We start from the raw sequence: 22,761 nt of genomic DNA on the forward strand, positions 1-22,761 counted from the left end.
AAATGAAACAAGACCATCCTTTATGCTTGTCAGTGGTAGAGCTCTTCAAGCTCGTTTATGTAGTCATAAGCGTAAAATAATGATGCATCTATATGTAAGTGGTGGGCGAGGAGCACACTTCCCTAATCCTGTAGGGCCCATGGGGGTGCCAGGGTACCTCTACAGAAGAGCAGATGGGTCTCCTGCCTTGCTGCCTGTGCCCAACACTTCCTCCTGGTCAGAGCATGTCCTGACAGATGGGCCCAGGATCATGGACCTGGCTAATCTGCACCACTCCTCCACTTAAAGGCACAGTCAAGTTACATCCCTCGTTCTTCACCTCCAGAAAGTCTCACCATCTCTAATGCACAGTCCAAAAGGTCTGGTTATACCTTAACTGTCCTACAAACAGTCTGTCAGTGCTCAAACATGGGTAGTAACAAAGAAATGACTTACCAGTAGGCCTTGTTTGTCTTTCTCTGAGAAAATGTACATGAGGTGGCAATATCACTCAATACAAACTTGCCCAAACTTCTAAATTGGCAATAGTTTTTTTTTATTTTTTTACTTCTACGGCTAATATATATTATCTGACAATATAAGCTCTCATAGAAAAAATGGCGTCACGGACAAAACAGGATAAATACTGTTGATTCATTAGTGAACACACAGAGGATAGGATAAAACTTAAGTAACTGCACAGGCGCTTTACAAAATGCATAGGACTACCTCCAAAGGAAATTCCGGGGCTCGCATTGCTGTCACTTCGCTTTCGGGCGGAAAGGCATGCAAATATAAAATGCCTCCTGCCTTGCTCTACCTACTGGGTCCTTGTCACGTCTGCGCTCAGCCAAAGTTGACATCTCGACAATACACACCAACTATAAAAGACTCGGGATGTCAATGTTATTCCGGAAATATGGAAATTCGTGCAATTGTCTTTTACTCGTCCTCGTAATAGCAGAGTGCATGTTGAAACACTTTTGTGCTAAATTTTGAAGCAACGTTCAGATAAATTCAAGAGTCGGTTCAAATGAGTCAATAAATGATCATGTTGAGGTTACAGGCCTAAAACGCAATTAGTATGACACATGGGATAATCCGCATATCACACATAGAAGATTGTAAACCATAATATGCAGAAATGTCTAATAAACTAAGCAGTCTACTTCGGTGAAAGCACTGACACATTAATTCGGCTCCGCAAGTAGAAATACACATTGTTACGACAGCATTATTCCCACATTTGCACGCGTCTTGTATTTGCTTAAAAGTACGGATCCATGTAATTCAAGTATTGGCAACAAAGTAACACAACAGAATTTAATCAATTTGTTAATTTACTTACGCTTTAAGTGGGTTCTGAATGACAGCCGCCATTTTGCTACACGGTAACGCAATATCAGCGTCTTGCAGTTCTGAGTGAAACCTACGAAAAACCAACCAACCAATCGGGGCTCGGGGTGGGTCCGTGAAGGTTTTGTTACTTTAATTTCCGAGGCAAAACGGAGAATGGAAAACGAAAAAGGTCTGTTTATCGTTTTTCGTGTTTGTCGTTTCTGAATTAGAAAAACGAAAATCGGAAATCAACTTATTTTCTCATATATAGTGTCAGAATTTGACATGGAATAATGGAAAACAAATAACAACATCTATTACATTTCTGATTTTGGTTTTGTTCCCACCTGGAAGTACACGCCCCTTTATATAATATTCATGCTTAGGGTTGTGTTTACAGCCTAGGCTGCCAGCACAAAGAAAATATTAGACTGTGTGAGTGTGACAGGAACTAATTATGAAGTTAGCATGCCAATATAACAAACTCAACAACAACTGAATAAAGTTGGCTTGCATTGGCTGGCTGGCTGGTTAGGGCTAGCTAGCCAGTGCCCAGCTAGCCCTAACTGGTTACTGGCTATAGTCATGCTAGCCAGAGCTACCCATTGCCCAACCAGAGCTACTGCAGAAAAGTGAGATTTCTCCATTACTTTCTGTAGCTAACTTAGCTAGATCTTCTGTCAGCTGATGGTGTTTATTGACAGAGTAATAATTAAGAGCAGTTACTGGAAATAATTGGCACTTTGCATAGCTAACTTAGCTACAGATGTAGGATCTTAATTTGAGTCAGTTTGCAGCAGAAAAAATATCCTGCAGCAACAGGAAATGTAGATTATTAATTCATGAAAACATTTTGTAGGGGGTGATACATTTTCAAATCTGGCATTTTAAAATGGAATTACAAACTTTAGAAGCCTTTTGAAACCTTGAATACACTACAATTTTGCATTTCCTACTGTGCAGAATTATCAGCAACAAAAGAGTGATCAAATGAAGATCCTAAATCTTTATTGCTTACACAAACAACAATATCCAATTAAGCTATAGTCAGTACACACACAGTGTGTGTGTGTGTGGTGTGTGTGTGTGAAATCTGACTTTTACCGCAGGAGAAAAGCACAGTACTGCATTTTAGCTGATCACCAGGAACTTCATGTAGTTAAATCTGCCTATAAGTTAAAGTATAAGTTGTGTAAGTTAAAATAAGCCTTTTTATTGGTATGGGTTGTCATGACTGTCCTGTGAAGATCCGAATGGGTCAGGTCAGCTTGGCAATGGATGACAGTAACCAGACCATCTCTCACCCACAGAGGGGGGAGGAGGGACCTGGTGGGGAGTTGACACCTTATACCCTGTTATAAATCAAGGAGAGAGAACATCCCTCTCCAAATTCACACAGGAATGTTTCTTTGTCTCCAGAGACTTTTCCCGCCTAAACTCTAACGCGTTCTAAAGCGAATACTGAAACAATATTCCTAACAGAGAATGTGGGGAATGGTCAGAGGCGAGCTAAAGAATAAAAATGTCATATGGGTTGTTATTTTGTGATGTCATTAAAAGTGTTATAAAGGAAATACTGTAACTTGGAAAGTATATACACTACATGTAAGGGAAAGGGGGATACCTAGTCAGCTGTACAACTGAATGCATTGAACTTAAATGTGTCTTCCACATTTAACCCAACCCCTCTGAATCAGAGAGGTGCAAGGGGCTGCTATAATCGACATCCATGTCTTCGGCGCCCAGGGAACAGTGGGTTAACTGCCTTTGCCCAGGGGCAGAACGATAGATTTTTACCTTGTCAGCTAGGGGATTCGATCCAGCAACCATTCGGTTCGCTCTAAACACCAGTATGAAGTCTCCATCCTTTACGTTGTGAATGAAATATGAAAAATAATTAAAGTATTTTTGTTTAGACAAGAATGTGATTTTAGGAGCCATAAGGGATCATTTGCCTCCAATAAACTTTGCACAGTAAGTAGCCACGCCCAGAGTGAGGTCAGAGAGCGTGTCAGCCTGACGGAACTGTCCCTTTCGACCAGAGTGCATAAAAGGATCAGTAAAGAAATTAACATTGAGACCAGTGTAGCTGCAGCACACATCCAAAGTGGATTGAACTCTGAATATCAACGTGAGGGAGAAGCGAGAAGCTCACCTCCCGGACAATAACCGGTATGGCTGATTAGCTGTCCTAAGTAAAATATCTAGAAAAGCGTGGGACCATTCTACTACTCTTCAAACCATCTTATTCTACTACTCTTCTCAAATCAATGTATTCTACTACTCTCATCACCAATGGGAACCGTTGATACGGCTGACTAGCCTACCTTCCAAGGAGTATCTTCCAGAGTAAACAACAGTAGAATACGACCCCTTTTGGACAATCAGAGCCTTACAAGCGTGCCGCTGAAAGGCCCAACACCCTTCCTGAGGGCTGGTTCCGACAGAAATCCACAGCGAACGAAGGCATTTAAACGTAAATAGATGTAAAAAAAATTAACTAGGCAAGTCAGTTAAGGACAAATTCTTATTTAGAATGACGGCCTACTCTGGCCAAACCCGGACGACGCTGGGCCAATTGTGCACCGACCTATGAGTTTCCCAATCGCAGCCGGATGTGATGCAGCCTGGACATCTTGCACTGAAATACAGCACCTTAGACCAGTGCGCCACTCGGGAGCCCACATTCATGATTTCTTACTCCAAATGGGCAGCGGTTTGTGTAAAAAGTATATGATTACTGTGAGAATAGTTCCTAAAATGTATCAATGATAAGTGTCTCTTTCTCTCTCTCTCCCTCTTCATCTTCTTTGTAACAAGGCACCATATGTTGTGTTAGTCCGCTAGGGACCTTTTCCTTATGTATTGAGGGTGTATGTTTATCCTGTGTTATCATTTAGTTTGCTAGTAAATAAATAATTAAACCAATTACACACACACACACAGGACCATTCACTCAGCTCTATCAAGTGGACATGATGCTCTCAAGGTCATGCACTACCGCCTCCTACCACACCCGGGTTGAGAAGCAAGAATGCTGTCCCCATGACTGTAAATTTGCATATTTCTCTAACCCTGCTGTACTCTACTGTGCTGAGACAATATGACTCTAGAACAGTTTAACACTATTTTAAATTGAATGCTCAACAGTGATTATCTCTCTCTCAATTCAATTAAAAAGGGCTTTATTAGCATGGAAAACATGTTAATATTGCCAAAGCAAGTGGAATAAACAATCACAAATGAACTGTTAATTCTCTCTCTCTCTCTCTCTCTCTCTCTCTCTCTCTCTCTGTCTTGACAATCCTCACAGTTCATTCACATATGCTATGTAAGCTGGTTGCTGGCACCTGCAGGCCTGTTTGAAGGACAACTGGACAGAACATATCAGAATTCTTGGATTTCAGCTGAGACTCTCCTTCCCCATCCTTCAAGGAAAGCTCCTTCTTTACACTTCCTGTTTGGCATGCTGCTCTCAAGGTGTGTCTCTCCATTTATCTCATGTTGTATGGTATTGCCTATAGATGACCCTGAGACTCTCCTGCTGGGTTTTGCTAACTTTCTAATGTTAGCTAAGTGCACTACCAGTAATACCGTATATCCCGGTGTCATGACGTTCCCCTGTTGGTGAGGTTTATGACCCCTATAAATACCTTTTCCCCTTTCCTCTCCCCTTTCCTCTCTCTACTCTACAGATTTGACTCAGATTTGAAAACCCTTTGTTAACATAGGGAGAGTCTGGTAACATCAAAAGGGTGGGGAACGGAACCATATTTCGGTAATCCAATCAGTTGAAAATATCAGTTCGTACTTAAAGAATATGATGTCAGATCAGTTGTCGTCTGAGACATTATTACTGATGATAGGATGACATTAACTGTATCTTGGAAGGTCTACACATTCTAGTTATCAGATTCACATGGAATTGTTGTGCAATTTAAATGTTTAAATATGAAGCTATTTGTGAAAAGATTAAATGTAATTTTAGCTTCTAAATGAGAAAATTGTTTTCATAAAAGTAAATTCTGCTCACTCAAAGGCCCCGCCCAAGTGAACAGACATTGGTTGTGAACTATGAAACACGCTCTTCTCTCCACCACTACAAAAGCCCCTTGACGAAAGTCAATTTATGTTCCTTGACGACGTGAGGACTGATGTCCGTACGTTAAAAGGTCTAAAATCAACTACAGAACTAAGCCAACCTCAGCGTGAGCTCTGGTTGCGAAAGGTTGAACGACAACAACCTAACAAAATTAGCAATGTGTTCCGGGTGACGTGAGGACTGCTGTCCATACATTAAAAAAGGGCGATTTCAACATGGAAGTGACGATCGACATGCTGGAAGGATGCATTTCGACTATACCAGCCAGAATATAGCATGAGCTTATAGTATGGCAACTTGGTATGAACTTTGAACTCTTATTCACTAAAGAAGTGATACATCCTAGATGTCGAGTTAGCAGCAGCAGCAGCAGCTGTAAACGTGCGTGGCTAGGAAAGGACAGACAACCTCTTCAGAAAGACAGGGTACTACAATGTATCCGTTCTACCACACGACGACGGTACTACAACAATATCCATTCTACCACCAGACATATTCTTCAGGCTGGGCAACCCAGCCTTCCATCTACGATCAATCTATGGGAGTGCAGCTCAGAGTAAATATTTCTTGCATTTTCCTTTTCCAAATGGGCGGTTATTTAGAATGCATAAGATTTTGTATTTACGATAGCATAGCTTCATAAGGTCCGATAGAGACCCAATCCTTTCGTTCCTTAGTCTTCCTGTTCTTTCATTTAAACCCAAACCCCTTTCTTTGTGTAACCAGCCATCATATCGGTTCCGGCCGCTAGGGACGTTTCCTTTTATGACATAATTAGTCATCAATATATGATCCATCCTGTGTATATGTAATTCTGTGTGATTATTTAGGTATTTAGTAAATAAAGAATTAAACCAAATGTTGTATTGCTGATTCAACTTGTTAGCCAGGGTTCGTGAAGATAACCAAGAATTCTACGACATTCAGATGAGACTGAATAAGGTGACGATTAATAATGGACTATTATTGATATAAAAGATTACCAGGTCTTTAAGAGTTTATTCGGAAGACAACAGCTCTATAAACATTCCTCCGGTGGTGCCCTGACTTTCTAGTTAATTACATTTACATTATTAGTTTAATCAGGTAATATTAATTACAGAGAAATTATTTTATAAAATAGCATGTCATATCACTTAATCCAGCATAGCAAAAACACAACACCGGGATGGCACAGGCACAGTATGAGGGTATGAAAATCTAGATACCGTCCAACCCTAGCACCAATCCCATGCTGCCAGGCTGCCAAAGCAACTATTTTATTCCCCTCATACTAAACGTTGCTCACTCTTGTTTCAACTGCCATTTGATTAAATCAGTTTAATTCAATGTTGAAATTTGCTTCAAGTGTTTTTTTTTACTGAAAGTTTGATAGATGGAACATGTATGGAGGGATGTGGGTGTGGGTGGAGAGTGGATAAATGGGTATAGATGGGTTTGTCAGAATAACCTTCCCCTACCTCCCTTCCTTCACTAGATAAGTAATACAAGTTAATGTAATTGCTGCATTTTACCTGTGATCCAAAATCAAATATTTTATGAGTTACAAGCTAAGACAAACTGAGATTTAATGATATTACTTTATCTTTACAATTCTATTCTTTACTGGCCACTATCCTTCAAGTACTGAGCAAATGTCCAAATTGAGGACATTTCCTGATTTTGCAATGCAAATGTTGCTTTGATAGACACTAGTTATGACTGGTTGTGATCCAGACACGTGACATACAAAGTTCAACTGTCATACAAACTGGGTAATGTTGAGCCCCCAACTCCTGTCTGTTACTCACTCCATTAAATATCTTAAACATATACAGTTGATGGTGTGGTCTGTACCTTGTGAATATTCCCTTTCGATTGAACAAATATTCCCATTTGTTCTCTCTGCTATAAAACAACAACAAAAAATTCAGAATTACTGCCACAGACATATGTTAAATACAGGCAAAGGCCTGAGCCTATTGCCCACTAACAAATGACCAGCCAGGCCACCACATACACCTACAGTACACTCCTCTCCCCACCCCACTTACTTACACACATACAATTCAAGGAAGATCAGAGTGTCTCAGGGTAGCATTGCTGATCTAGGATCACTGATCTGGTAGTGTAGTCAGCAGATGCAGCTACTGAGGACCAGACACCTGATCAACTTCCCATTATATGAAAAGTTACTTGTAATAAGTAATTGTGGAAATGACACAATTGTCTTAATGTTGAATTGTGTCTATTGATTACATTTTATTATAGGGAATATCATTCTGATTCAGACTCCTCGCACCTGTTTCTTGGTCCAAAAAGCACAAAATGATTCCAAAAATGTATTTTTTTTTCATGCCCTTTCCTACGCAATCCTAAAAGTAATCAGTATTGACAACCTCCAAAAATGTGTCCTTTCATGGATATAAACAAAGATTTTTGCCATTCATATTAAAATTTCTGAAAAAGGCCTATTTAATTCAACTGCATGTAGTAGCTCTTAACGTCCTCTGGACAGCAGTAGCAAACAGGAGTTAACCCCTGGAGTCCATTTGAGACTTGAATGTACAGTAGAACCTTGAAATTACAGATGCCAAGTGTATTAAACACAAACACGAAGCATTATAAAGAGGCAGTCAGACATTTGTATCACAATTTTTACTTTGTATTCTTATAATCTTTTTCAAACACTTATTGAAATGACAACAGAAGAAATTCCAGCCCAACAAATGATCTAAAATAAAAAAAAGGGTTAGCTAACATTAGTATTTTTTATCTTCCTGTCACTTTCATAGTCTATTCCTTTCTTTGTGCTGCCTACTTAGGCTGTAACCCCCATTAAGCCCTGTGAATATTCTATGAGGGGTACTGTACTCCACGTATGAACAAAACAAAAAAATAAAATCTAAAAGTTGTATACATTTAGTTACTTGTTTTCCGTTATTCCATGTCCAATTTTGACACAATAAATGAGAAAAACAAGTTGATTTCAGATTTTTGTTTTTCATATTCAAAGATTAATCTGTTTTTCCACTATATTTTGCCTTAGAAATCTAAATAACAAAACATACACGGACATGTGGCCTATAGGGTTCTCCCTGTATTATATTATAGAAAATTGAATGCTGACAATGTACACCAGTTTATTAGGTACACCACCCCCTTCAAGAAAATGGTTCGCTCCTACAGACAGTGAGTCATGTGGCTTGCTATATAAAGCAGGCAGACAGGCATCCAGTTACTGTTTGATTGAATGTGAGAATGATCAAAACGAGTGACCTAAGCGACTTTGAGCGTGGTGCCAGGCACGCTGGTTCCAGTATCTCAGAAACGGCCGGCCTCCTGGGCTATTCATGCACGAGTGTTTAGGGTTTACCAAGAATGGTGGGACAAACAAAAAACATCCAGTCAACGGCAGTCCGGTGGGCGAAAAAAACTTGTTGATGAGAGGTCGAAGGAGAATGGCAAGAATCTTGCAAGCTAACAGGTGGGCCACAAACAGGCAAATAACAGAGCAGAAAAACAGTGGTGTGCAGAACATCTCCGTCTTTTGCAATAGACCATCCTTGTCACGGATGATGGCAGATTGCAGCAGACGACCACACCGGGTTTTACTCATATCAGCTAAAAACAAGAAGAAGCGGCACCAGCAGGCACGCGTTCACTAACACTGGACAATTGAGTGGAAAAACATTGCCTGATCCCGATACCTGAGTCAGGATTAGGCGTAAGCAGCATGAGTCCATGGACTCAGCCTGCCTGGTGTCAACGGTACAGGCTGGTGGTGGTGTAGGGGGAAGGTTTTCCTGGAACATGTTTTGGTCTCTTGATACCAATTGAGCTCGAAACTGAGTAAATTATAGACTTCTCAGATATTATTGTGCTTTCTTTCCCCCAATGCAACATATAAACATTGCAGGGTTGAAGGGAACATCTCATTAGAAATTGAACCTGACTAAAGTTAGACAAAAGTAACAAATTAAAACAAAACACTCCAAAATGACAATTATATCTAAAAGGCTTACAGGACAAATAATATTTGTCTTCACTTATTTTTTTTATTACAAACTCCAATGTAAAGGTAATAAAATGTCCAGTGTCATGCATCCAGGTAAAACTGTTCCCCTGGTTGAACTTTTCAAATTACTCTTTCAAAACACACTTCAATAGATGTGGATATAAAGAAGTTATTTGATTAATTAAAGCTTTAACTACATTTCAGCCACATAATCATATAACCATCAAAGATGTGAAATGGTTCAGGTATAAATGCCAGCTGACTGTACGTATCCAAGTGTCGTATGCAAAGAACAGATTACAGGAAAAAAAAAGCAAGTATACTCAAAATGACCAATAAGTTATTCAGAAAAGCCCATAAAACTCCCTTAACACAACGTATAACATCTCAATGACTAAAAAGCACAAATTATGAAATAACAAGCATGCAATCTATTTGACAATGCAGTCTTTAGTGTGGATGACGAATAATGCCACAGAAGCAATTGGCTCAAAAGAAATCATTAAATGTGTTGAAACTGAAAAGCGGAGTTCATTGTCCCATCAGCCTATGCTTATGGCGATCTATAGTCTTGTGTTTGTTATGTTAAACTGGGTTAGAGGAGAATCTGCATGTTCAAAAAACAGCAGCTCAACAAGATTCAAACAAATGGAAGTTACTGCCACTCAATTCAATTCTAGGTGCATAATGCACATCAAGTAACAGAAATGGTCAGACACATTACAAAAATACCATCCAGTATAAATTAAATAATGAGGTTGAGTAGATTTTTTTTCCAGGGGTCTCTGTTCAGCTATTGCATTCCACTCCTTGTACGCCGTGCCACTTGCCAATTTGGCGCATGACATGACGTACAAGGAGTGGAATGTTAGAGACTGGTACCCAGACTACCTCACAACACCTCAAAGGCAATGCATCTCTCAGACTTTCAAGCTGAACAAACGTTTTCTACAAAAGTTTATTTTCCATATCTAAAATCCTGTCTTCTAGCATACTTTCATACAACCATTACCTCCATGTATACCAAAGAGGTTGTCAACACAGAAACAGTTACCTGAAATGCTATTTGCAGACAAAAACAGACCGGTTTAAAAATGGGATCTATGGATGTTCATGCAGATCCAAATCAAACCTAACTTCGGTCTCAGTTTAATTTTTTGGGCCATATGATATGCAGCAGCTTTGTACAGCCGCAACAGACTTAGAGCAATGTTAAAATAGTGTAGTAGAGCATGCAACGAACCTGCAGTGGTGACTGCACTGGTGCCATTATCCCCTCAACATTACATCAGTGAAACAATGCCTTGTGTCAAGAATTGATACAAAATAATAAAGTTTCTCAACAAACGGTTTACATGATACAAATGTAATTTTATTCCATGATAGAAACATATTTCACAACCATTATCCAACAAAAAAGCACTGATTTGGGTGAATGCGGAAAAGGTAATTCAATAGTCAAATTACATTACTATTATACATACATTTTTTACAAGGCATCAGAAACCCTAAAACTAGATTTACTAACAACATCCTTGCCACAGACATGGGAACGATCCATTTCAATAATGGAGGTATATGAGGTATATGAGGTTTGAGAGAGTGGTTCAGTCCAGTGTTCTGAGGAAGGAGGGCCAGTCCCATTAAAAGGTCGCCAGGTTTCTGGTTGCAGTTTGCACAAACATGGACACTGTGGTCCTACCCTCGCAAGGGGACCGGTCGACGCTCTGGGGAGCATTCGTCACACACGTCTTGCTCGCAGGCGTGACAGTGGTGCTTAGACAGCTTGGCAGTGAAGTCACGGTGGCAGATGTGGCAGGAGAGGATATGTGGTCAGGCACCCAGTAGGCAGGACGCGCAGCACCCTTCACCAGGCCTGAAGAGAGAGTAGGCACAATGTGTTGAAGGACCCGGAAGTATGATGTAGGATGACATCACTTGTACATCGTATAGTCAGTGGCATGAGATGGAGAGAATTAAATAATTGAAGAGAAGGAAACAGAGGACTTACCCGCAAACGAGGCAGAGGCCGGAGCAGGTGAAGTACTCATCAGGGAAGAAGCAGTTGTGGGCTATGAGCTCATCAGAAATCTCCCCATTGAAGCGCTCACTTAGGCCATAGACAGAGAAGAACAACAGATCAGAAATTACATTTTTGTAGTCTGATTAGATTGGTGACCGTAAAACTAACGGTCACCTATTGAATAGCAACATTTAACTTTCTATGTGCTTGATTTTAAGACCCCTTTAAATAAAGATCAAATGTTCCAGTAGACAGAAATGCTAAAACATTCCATTCTTGAACACAGCTTGACAGCCTTATTTGACTGTCATGGTTTCAGTGTTTGCCTTATGTAAATGTGAGCCTGTTTGAAACCAGTTTACAGCCAGATGACTGAGCTATAATGTCTACTACCTGCAGGGCTTTGAAGATGACGACTGGGAAGCGGGTGGAGTTGTTGTCCAGCAGCTGCTCCAGGGTGTGCTGCAGGCCACCAAAGTCATTTGGGGGGCTACAGGTACACGTGCCGAGGTACAGGATGGAGCTGAAAACCTCTGGGAAACGGCCCAGCTTCCTGAAGCGCTCAAGCAGCAGGTTTCCTGTCAGAATGAGAGAACGAAAAGGTGATCAAATGGAATAGGATGAGAAGACAGACTTAACTTTGAGTTGATATATAACCCCTCATAAAAGGACATTTCACTTCAGATCACTTTGATCAGGGGTCTTCAACCTTTTCTAGCTCAATCAAAACTGAGATGGAAGATGCCTCACCAAAAATGATTTCTAAGAAAAATAAGTAAAATTCTACTCTAAAGGGAAACATTAAATGGATAGAAAATCAATTTGTACAGTTTAACAGCCACATACTTTGAAAGGAAAATGATACTAGATTACTCAAACTGCTTGACTGGCCAACTAACTGTTCACACCGTTTCAAAACAGCTCTGTTGGAATGACAATTACTAGTCTTAGCGTGTCAAAGGGTCAGCGGGGTGAGTAGAGATTCTGTACCCGTAATTATCAAATTACATGTAATATGATCTTCTGTAGCAACACTCATGACAATGAGTGGATGAATCTACTGTATCCCTAATGTTTACACTGTCAAGGAAGGTGAAATAAAAATGAGACTGATGAGAGCAGAAAGTAACCACACCAATGTTCGATTTGTGTACACTATGGTCAGTGTTGATTACAGTATTTCTTAGCGCTGACCTGAGCCCAGCAGCTTGGTGTGGACAGTCTCATGGAAGATGATGATGGCCTGCCCTAGGGTGGACAGAGGCACGTCCAGGCCACAGCGGGCAGTAGTGGCATTCAGCTCCTTGGTGAAATGTTTCAGGTAGGCTTCTGACCCGTCGCCCAGGAACTTGAAGAGGTCGTCATGGATGCGGTCGGCGTGGGTCCGGTAAATACTGTTGGAGATAGCTAGCACCTTGAGCAAGAGCCGTGTTCTGTGGCCCTGGTTGGAGCTGTTACCCAGTTGGCCCTCTGTATCGATGACCACCACCTTGTGGATGGGGTCAAATTCCGCCAACACCCCCACCGTGCAGGACTCCTGCGTGGGGGGAGGTCTTGAACACCTCCCTGTCCATGAAGAACGTGTGGTTCAGAGTGTAGGATTTGCCTTCTCCTGTGTTGCCGAAGGTGGACACCACCACCATCAGCTTGTTGGGCTTGCAGTTAAATATCTTCACAAACGCACCTTCGTCCTTTATCTATAAACAGGGAATAGTGTTGGCAGATGAGGTGATTTCATTTCACAAAAGGGTCCTTAGATTTTAATTCAATCACTTTTTGGCTGCACCCCTTTTTGATTTGAATGAAACTTTCCATTCATACTGTAGTTGCCCCATGGTAGAAGTGGTCAGAAAGTGACGTTTTGGACCTGAATACCAAAACATTCAGGAGAAGGAGGTGCTTAAAGTTGACCCATTTTGCAAACCCAACCATAGCATAAGAAATCAATTTCTTAATCAATGAAAAATATTAACGGATGGGTTTGATATCATTTAAAAACTTACAAATCAGGGTTGTCAACCTATACTATAAATTCTTCCAACATGTATTTATCAAATAATAAAGGTTTTCGTATGTTGTAGTTTAGACCCTAATTTACATCATTTGAAGTCTGTGTTGTGCCCGCTCTCAGATGTGTCTCCAGTTGAAACAGCATAGTCTTGAATGCAGGGTGGTTGACATAAGTCTACATTTAAAAAGGTATCCCTAATGTTTTTTTTACCATCCTGAGTGTAAGATTTCAATTATAGAAAATGTAACAGTTTCTCTTTTCCAGTGATGAAAACATGGACGTCTCATGGTATGGTGGGTATGCTAAATGGGTCAACAGAGAATTTGGAAAGTATTCAGACCCCCATCACTTTGTCCACATTTTGTAACGTTACAGCCTTACTCTAAAATGGATTTAAAAACCTTGATTTTACATGCAATACCCCATAATGACAAAGCAAAAACAGGTTTTTAAAAATGTCATAATATTACATTTACGTAAGTATTCAGACCCTTTACTCAGAAGCACCTTTGCCAGCGATTACAGGCTCAAGTCATCTTGGGTATGACATTACAAGCTTGACACACCTGTATTTGGGGAGTTTCTCCCCTTCTCTGCAGATCCTCTCAAACTTGGATGGGGAGCATTGCTGCACACCTATTTTCAGGTCTCTCCAGAAATGTTTGATCGGGTTCAAGTCCGGGCTCAGGCTGGGCCACTCAAGGACATTCAGAGACTTGTCCCTAATCCACTCTTGCGTTGTCTCTGCTATGCGCTTAGGGTCGTTGTCCTGTTGGGAGGTGAACCTTCGCCCCAGTCGGAGGTCCTGAGCGCTCTGGAGCAGGTTCTCATCAAGGATCTCTGTACTTTGCTCCGTTCATCTTTCCCTCGATCCTGACTAGTCTCCCAGTCCCTGCCGTTGAAAAACATCCCCACAGCATGATGTTGCCACCGCTATTCTTCACCATAGGGATGGTATTGGCCAGGTGATGAGTGGTACCTGGTTTCCTCCAGACGTGTGATGCTTTGCATGCAAGCCAAAGAGTTTCAAACTTGGTTTCATCAGACCAGAGACACTTGTTTCTCATGGTCAGAGTCTTTTAGGTGCCTTTTGGCAAACTCCAAGCGGTCTGTCATTTTACTGAAGAGTGGCTTCTCTCTGGTCATTCTACCATAATGGCTTGATTGGTGGAGTGCTGCAGATATGGTTATCCTTATGGATGGTTCTCCCATCTACACAGAGGAACTCTGGAGCTCTGTCACAGTGACTATCGGGTTCTTGGTCACCTGCCTGACCAAGGCCCTTCTTCCTCGATTGCTCAGTTGGGCCAGGCGGCCAGCTCTAGGAAGACTCTTGGTGGTTCCAAACTTCTTCCATTTAAGAATGATCAAAATTGAATCAAATTTTTGTCACATGCGCCGAATACAACAGGTGTAGACCTACATACAAGCCCCTAACCAACAATGCAGTTTAAAAAATATGAATAGGAAATCAAAGGAACAAGTCATTACAGAGCAGCAGTAAAATAACAATAGCGAGACTATATACAGGGGGTACCAGTACAGAGTCAATGTGCGAAGGCACCGGTAAGTCAAGGTAATATGTACATGTAGGTAGAGTTATTAAAGTGACTATGCATAGATGATAACAACAGAGTAGCATCGGCGTAAAAAGGGGGGTTGGATGCGCGCTGTGTTAAGAAGCAGTGCGGCTTGGTTGGGTTGCGTATCGGAGGACGCATGGCTTTCAACCTTCGTCTCTCCCGAGCCCATACGGGAGTTGTAGCGATGAGACTAGATACTAAACAATTGGATACCATGAAATTGGGGAGAAAAAAGGTAAAAATAAAACATTTAAAAAGGTTCGACTAATTTCAACAGACAACACAATTAATAATGTCAAAATGTCAATATGTGACATTTCAAACACAGTAATGTTAAAGTGAGGCAATCTGGTTGAATATGTTCTGGCTATTTCAAGTCAACCTGCTCTTGACAATAAAATACACTATCTTTCATAAAAATGAAGGGTGCGTTCGTAAATTCACTCTACTCCAATTTCAGAACACTCCCGTGTGCCAGAGCGCAGAATAACGAATATGCACGGTAGCGTTAAATGTCGGCAAAAAGCATAATTAAATTGTTTCCATCAGCACAGAAAGTCACAAATGCACTGGATAAAATGAAAACAACCTAACCTGCTCTGCTAGGGCAAGTAAAATGGTTAGAGTGAGGTGTTCTCTCATGTGTCTGGAAGTAGCTAGCAAGCTAGCCAACGTTAGCCAGTTAGCTTGGGTGCTTGACTGCTGTTGTGAGGTCGAAACGCTCGGATCAACCCTACACATCCGCCTGAGCATCCAGCGTGCGCTCTGAATGCTCCGAGAGCAAAACACTCAATTTAAAGAACAGACAATCTGACAATGCTTAAAGCAATATGTTGTTTAAAACAACATTATTCCATCAATGTGACACAACCTAACTAAAACATATTATTTCGTCCGACGAAACTTGTTACACAAATCCGAATCGCCCTGTTTGAAATAGCTAAAGTTAGCTGTGTTATCCAAGCTAGTTAGCCAGTTCAGGTAAACACGTCAATAATAACCATAGCCAAACACTAGGATAACAGCAGTTCCGTCAACAAAATAAAACATACTGTAACAACCCTGGGTTTATAAACGCGGATATCGACTCTGCCGCTTGAGCATGCTTTTGCACAGTTGATAGCGAGATGGAATTCGGGCTAGAAGGTTGAGGGTTCGAGACCTGCTCCCTGCTGTTTCATTACAAGAAGAAAAATGGCACAATACGTTTCAGAAGTCTTTAAAATATGTTATTGCGTTGAAATCATTCCTAGCTTTGTCATTGTTCTGTTCATCACCAGCCCACTCCATGCGGATTTCTGAGTGCTATGTTGTTGCATGTTAAAATCAGCTGAACAGATTATTTCGAGTCGAGGGTCAGGGGTGGGTATAATGCGCATGCTGGGAAATTAAGTTGTTTTGAATAAAACAAGTTAGCGTTGTAGTCATAAATCTATCAAATTTGTCATTTATATTATTTGCATTTCAACATAAATAAAAGCTGAAGAACATTTGCACATCTAGGAACTTTCCGTAGGTGCTGGAGTTGTAGGCAAACTCATGGAAAGCATGGTGGCCCTCAAGTTTTACCTCAATGAACGTCCCCCTAATGCTTAGGGGGACTAATGCCACGGCATTATGCTGTGGGGATGTTTTTCAGCGGCAGGGACTGGGAAACTAGTCAGGATCGAGGGAAAGAAAAATGGAGCGAAGTCCAGAGAGATCCTTGATGAAAATCTGCTCCAGAGCGCTCAGGACCTCAGACTGTGGCGAAGGTTCACCTTCCAACAGGACAACGACACTAAGTACACAGCCAAGACAACTCGGGAGTAGCTTTGGGACAAGTCCCAATGTCATTGAGTGGCCCAGCCAGAGCTCGGACATTAACCCTAACGAACATATCTGCACCGATCCCCATCCAACCTGACAGAGCTGGAGAGGATCTGCAGAGAAAAATTTGAGAAACTCCCCAAATATACAGGTGTGCCACGCTTGTAGCGTCATACCCAAGAAGACTTGAGGCTGTAATCGCGGCCAAATGTGCTTCAAAGTACTGAGTAAAGAATCTGAATACTTATGGAAATGTGATATTTCAGTTTTATTTTTTTTTGAAAAATAAAGTGATTTAATCCATTTTAGAATAAGCTGTAATGTAACAGAATGTGGAAAAAGTCAAGGGGTCTGAATACTTTCCAAATGCACTATAAATATTGACATTCCTTGTGTATGATCATATATTTTGATACATTAAATCTTAATTCTGTGAACCTTATATTTTTTTTTTACCTCCATTTCAGGAAGTGATGTCACTGAGTACTTCCCCTACATATAGGACCTTCCAACCCCACCTGAGATATAGATGCCTGATGAAGGGTCGAAATGTTCTAAATAAAATCACCTGGGAACATGAGCAGCAGTGTGCAGATTTTTTCATTAAGATATTGGATTATACAACCTGAATGTATTGTTAATCTGTGAAAGGGAACTACTTTTCAAACTACCACTAATATTGCAAGACCTTGAATTATGTAATTATGATAAATAGTTTTTACTGGACAGAATTACCCCGAAAACTATTTGTTATAAAATGTGTATGGTTTGCACTACTAAAAACTCAGTAATTTATGTAAGATTCAGTACATCAACACACCTGTAGAGAGCAGTATATAACTAATTGTTCAAATCCTTGGTTCAATTTAACAAATTCCAATGGATTGATCATATCAGTGGGTTTGAACATGTCCATAATGTAATTCTGGCAGCACGAACCCACATGCACAGTTTAGTGAATTATACACTTTCAAATAGATTATGCAAATTCTGATATATACACACACACACACACACACACACACACTTTACAAATTGGTCTTTTGATCAGCTCTGAAAGAGATATTTTGTGATTGGTCAAAATACCAATGTGGAAAAATTGATCAGAATAGGGCTGCCTGTGTAAACGTAGCCATATTTCTTAACCTTAGTAGCTGTGGTTCCCCTCCAAAATAAAGTAGGCTCTGATTAACCCCAAAAAGTGTGTGTTCTCTTTTTCATATGGAGGCATCATCTGATTTGCTGTTTTTAAATCAAGTTGATGTTTGTCCTGGGAATGTGAATTTCAGTGCAGACATTTCTAAGATGATTAACTTGTCCTAGATTTTACCACTCCTTCATTCCAAGTCAATTCCACCAGAATCATTTGGATTTGTGCGCAACACAGCCTAAGGGAAACAAAACTGTCAGGAGTATCTCCCATAATCAAATATATATTTACTGATAACTAATATTCCAAAATAATTGTTTTTCCTTTTGCAGATACAGTTTCTAGTCACCACATTATGTTTTCTACTAGAGAAGCCTTTGAGTGAGGAAACCATTGTTATCAGAATGCTAATTACTACCTAGAAGAGAAAGCAGTGATTCACTCCACTATACATGTTAATGGTCTCCTTGACGATGTTAAGGAATTGACAGATTGATTGATCCAACAGAAAACATTGGAGGTTCATCAAGGGTGTATTCATTACACCGATTCTGTTGCAAAACATTTTGCCACAGAAAGTTTACTCCAAACGGAAAATGTTTATACAACGAAAATGAGAGTTTGCATTGGACAAATTCAGGTAGGTCCCTCCCAGTTGCGTTCCGTTTTCTCTGTTTGCTTCCGTTTGGTTCTTCAGCAGTAAATGGTTTCAGTTACAAGGCATAATGAATACACCCCAGAGCTCAGCAGTGTGCTAGGATAGCAGGCACGTATCTAGTTTGACAGGCTCCAGAGATTGGATATATGAGATGTCTCGTTAACACAGCAGGCTGAGGAAATACAACATTCATAGAAATTACAACTTCAGGCAGCGGCATTACTTCTTTGGTATAATGGCATTCTCATATTTTGTTCGTGCATGCCACCACCTACTGTGCAGTAGTGTGTGTTCGATCACTTTACAGTTGTTATATAAACATTTTAAAAAGGCAGGGGGATACACATTTTCACCACACACACACTATTTCACAAAAATAAAAATCTCAAAACATAACTTCTGGAGTAAAATCTCTTACACCCAGGTACTTATCTGCAGCTGCCACCTATACTCATTAACAACCCACTTCTCCATTCCACTACTTTGATCCTATCTGCTCCTGCCCAAGCAAACGGCCTGGGAGGACAGGAGACACCCCTACTCAACGCACCCTGTAACTCTTCTGGAGTCAAATCACATAAACCCCAAATCTTCTCTGCAGCTACCTCCACAACATCCATGTTATTTGTGTTCCATTTCTGCGGTACAGTTGATAACCATTGCTATAAAATGAAATCAAACCTAATGAAGAATATACACTATCACTCGTTGGGCTATCCCCCTCTGTGCTGGCACAAATCTACTACTCACTTAGATCCTCTCAGGATCCCTCACCCTTGACCCCTCCTCAAATTTCTTCACTGCCTCAGCATAGGACACCTTCTGCACTACTCTGACCACTTCAACCTGCCCCTCTCACACCAAACACTAACCTGCCTCTCTCGCACCGGACACTGCCGATCCCCAGGAACAAAGCCACCCTTACATGACACACAACTTTATCCAGTAGACACATTAGGCCTTGAATGCAGGCTATATAGTATAATCACTCAGTAGTTCAATTGTTGACTCCTTTATAGCACATTCATTTTACCACTTATCATACAAATAAAAAAGATCTTCTGTCTTAAGCAAAGCACTTTGGACTTTTTTCCAGTGCTGTAATCATTACGCCGACTCCGTTGCAAAATGTTTTGCAACAGAAGTTTACTCCAAACGTAAAAGTTTCTATTGGACAAATTCAGGTAGTTCCCTCCATGTTTCCGTTTGGTTCTTAAAGTTTCCGTAATGAATACGCACAAGGTTTCTAATACCCAACAACTGTGCACGTCGATGTAGTACTCAGCAATCAATTATATATCTATTATGACTTTCCTCTTTCCAAGGCTTAAACCAATTTGCTGTATTACAAAGGCAAAGGGAACAGCTTTAATGGAGAGGCTTTGTCTTGTAAATTGGATCCTCAATGTGACAGCAGGTGACCGTAGTCCCTTGTCTGTGAGCTGGGTAACAAAACCCTGTGGTGAGAATATTCTCAACTCTGTCTTTCCCTCTGTTTTCTGAGGATTTACCTCAGACTGTTGGCCTCCCTCAGTGATCCCTCAGTGACCGTACCATAAAATGGAGCTCACATGTTAACAGTAAATTAAAATAAGGTCCAAGTCATTAGTGAATATAATTTTCTAGAACTACTCTAATGAGGGCTGATCTACATCATCTTTATATTTTTACATTTAACCTTTATTTAACTAGGCAAGTCAGTTAAGAATAAATTCTTATTAACAATGGCGGCCTCCCGGGGAACATTGGGTTAACGACCCATTCTTGATTTTATATTTTCACATTTACAAACTCCTAATTTCTTAAAATAAACAAAAAAATTAACACTTAAAGTGAAATGTGTAACGAGACAAGTAAACGTGACATAAAACGACAAGGCAAACATTGTTTGAAACGTGGCTTCCACAAGAAGCATATATGGCTAGAAGATATTCACATTTTATAAAGCCTACAAACAAAATACTTGACTATGCAGTATATGCGCTAGAAAAGTGATAGTCAGGTCGCAAATAGGCCGTGACACCAACTGCAATACAATGCTGTCTGAATCCTGTGAGTAACAAAGACTTTCCACAGTGCATACAATGGTGGAAGGCTATCACATGTTCCTGGGGGAACTTTTGGCTTTTGAGCTTCAATAAGCACAACATATGACAACTTTTGTCCAGAATAACTAACTCTTAGTAATCCAGCCAACTGCTACTGCCACCCCCTAGTATTCAACACCAGAGGGTTTTGTGTCCTGTATTGAGGTAGTGCCATTGGATCACATGAAGCAGAATAACTTCTTCCACCCCCCACTAGAAAAAGTATTTGCACGACCAAATAGTTTGAGCTTCTTTGCTTTCTCACAGGCCTTGTGCTTGACGGCAGCAAAGATAGCAGAGTCAAATGCTTCTTTTAGGTTCTTCTGGGTCAGTGCGGAACACTCCACATAGTCGTGGGCTCTGATCTTCTCTGCCAGACGCCTGGCCTGGGAGTTCACCACTGGCTTGACCCTCAGCTGGTCCAGATGGATAAGGATGCCAACATCATGCCGGAGGTCAGACTGGGTACCCACTAAAATTATGGGTGAAGCAGAATTGAAGGTGCGGATCTGTGGGATCCATTTTGAAGTGATGTTGTGGAAAGACACTGGGTTGACAACACTGAAGCAAATGATGAAGACATCTATTTGATTGTAAAACATGGAGCGAAAATTATCAAACTCCTCCTGCAGAAAATAAGGAAGTGGCAGATTAATTTGTGTTATAAATATATTTCACTGTAGCCAACATTTCGTGTTGCCATAATGTATTTGGTAGGCCTACTCATGCATTGGCCTAGTTACCTGTCCTGCAGTGTCCATCAACTGGATTTGTACTGGAATCCCATCTAATCTAACCAATCCTGTAGAATAGAACACATTTCACCACATGCATTCTCGAACCCTCTTTCACTCAGCCCAAATTACTGCCAAAGGAAAATTGTTAAGGTACAGTATTTAAAGGATGCAAAAAAAAAAATGCAACTCACCGGTGAAGACGTCAAAGGCCGTCTGGCGGTATTCGTTTGGGTATCCATTTGAGATGTAACTTATAATCATGCTGGTTTTCCCCACAGCACCATCCCCAACCAACATACAACTAATGATTGGCTCATTGTGCTTTTCTTGGAAATCATCAGGGGTCTGCATCATCTTATCTCCGCTACTGCGTTCACTATCTGGTGGAATTTCAGCAAAAGTTTAAATTCTTATCCAACAGAACTATCACTGTCTCATCTTACATCAAAGCGCACATGGTGGAAACAAATGTAGCGGATACTTTGCCACCTCCAGTTTGAACGAACAATGCCGCCCAATCAAGTTACAGCCCTCAATTCAACGCAAATGCATTTTCACACGCTTGATTTGCATAGTCACTCCTACAGCGGCCATCGGCCACTTGACAAAATATGGGCCATTGTGGATCGATGGCCTGGATACTGTATGAATTTCAGCGCGAAAGGCTACCTAAATCAAATCAACCTCTCCGACCAAGGTGCAGGAGTTGAGACAAACTTAAGTGAAAAGGTAATTTAGCAACTCTTAGTGGCCAGTGGAAGCTGATGAGGGTTTCTTTATTGTTTCGGCTATTTTTAGAAGTTTACAGAGAGAAATGAAGGAGGCTTTTATATATTTCAGAAATAGCCTATGGGTTCAGGGACCAATTATAATCGCAAAACAAAATGATGGTAAATGAGTTACAAGGTCATGTGAACAAATCCAATTACCAATGAGAGAGTTCTATTGTATTCTAAAATAAATATGGGTATGTGACCAATACCATTTGATTAATACCTGATACTGATGGTTTTGTCGGGACTGATGGTTTGTTTACATAGCAGGTTAGGAGAATGAACGTAGCCAAAGATGATCTATTATATAAGATAGGCGACTGACCGTTCTAACAATGGAAATACATGTGTGCAAAGGCGGAAGGCAAGCGGGAGGACGCGGGATCATTATAGCCAATAGAGTGGTGAGGAGTAGTTTAGTGTCCGGAAATAATTTAGCCATTCATTGTAGTCGATCTGCGATCTGTAAAGTTGCTATTTTCTCGTGTCATTCCTGGACTACTCATAATTAACA

General features: G+C 40.7%; 2 protein-coding genes, 2 long non-coding RNA genes and 1 pseudogene across 4 annotated transcripts in view; 1 reads left to right on the forward strand and 4 right to left on the reverse strand.

Annotated features, from left to right (window-relative positions):
• LOC110505521 (zinc finger protein DPF3) overlaps positions 1–1,684 on the reverse strand; it is a 46,583-nt gene extending 44,899 nt beyond the window's left edge. The window contains exon 1 of the mRNA XM_090220755.1: positions 1,328–1,684. Within this exon, the coding sequence (XP_090076881.1) occupies positions 1,328–1,359 (32 nt within the window). The 5' untranslated portion in view covers positions 1,360–1,684. The remainder of the gene's footprint in view (positions 1–1,327) is intronic.
• LOC149972096 (uncharacterized) lies at positions 1,440–17,422 on the forward strand. The gene is made up of 4 exons (XR_016491963.1): positions 1,440–1,507; positions 4,631–4,797; positions 11,839–12,041; positions 17,310–17,422. It is a non-coding gene; the product is annotated as an uncharacterized LOC149972096 (long non-coding RNA).
• LOC118944374 (uncharacterized) lies at positions 10,767–11,550 on the reverse strand. Its single transcript, XR_005039598.2, has 2 exons — positions 11,428–11,550; positions 10,767–11,292 (listed from the first exon to the last, which is right to left on the reverse strand). It is a non-coding gene; the product is annotated as an uncharacterized LOC118944374 (long non-coding RNA).
• Positions 12,611–13,371, reverse strand: LOC110504202 (zinc finger FYVE domain-containing protein 1-like; annotated as a pseudogene).
• Positions 17,423–17,915: 493 nt separating the features above from the next.
• LOC110505522 (rho-related GTP-binding protein RhoV-like) lies at positions 17,916–22,256 on the reverse strand. Its single transcript, XM_021584796.3, has 3 exons — positions 21,666–22,256; positions 21,481–21,539; positions 17,916–21,363 (listed from the first exon to the last, which is right to left on the reverse strand). Exons 1-3 carry the CDS (start codon positions 21,826–21,828, stop codon positions 20,917–20,919), a joined length of 669 nt encoding a protein of 222 aa, XP_021440471.1. The 5' UTR covers positions 21,829–22,256; the 3' UTR covers positions 17,916–20,916.
• Positions 22,257–22,761: the final 505 nt, after the last annotated feature.

The sequence above is a fragment of the Oncorhynchus mykiss genome, chromosome 25 (genome assembly GCF_057628025.1).
Source record: "Oncorhynchus mykiss isolate SJ-2025 chromosome 25, ASM5762802v1, whole genome shotgun sequence".
NCBI classification, from domain to species: Eukaryota; Metazoa; Chordata; class Actinopteri; order Salmoniformes; family Salmonidae; genus Oncorhynchus; species Oncorhynchus mykiss.

What these genes read in the sequence shown, in the direction of transcription:
- LOC110505522 (XM_021584796.3), bottom strand. Translation starts at nt 21,828, where the DNA reads ATGATGCAGACCCCTGATGATTTCCAAGAAAAGCACAATGAGCCAATC. An exon ending in GGCCTTTGACGTCTTCACCG is followed by an intron (nt 21,540 to 21,665) that starts GTGAGTTGCATT and finishes TCTATTCTACAG; the next exon opens with GATTGGTTAGATTAGATGGG. An exon ending in TGATGGACACTGCAGGACAG is followed by an intron (nt 21,364 to 21,480) that starts GTAACTAGGCCA and finishes TATTTTCTGCAG; the next exon opens with GAGGAGTTTGATAATTTTCG.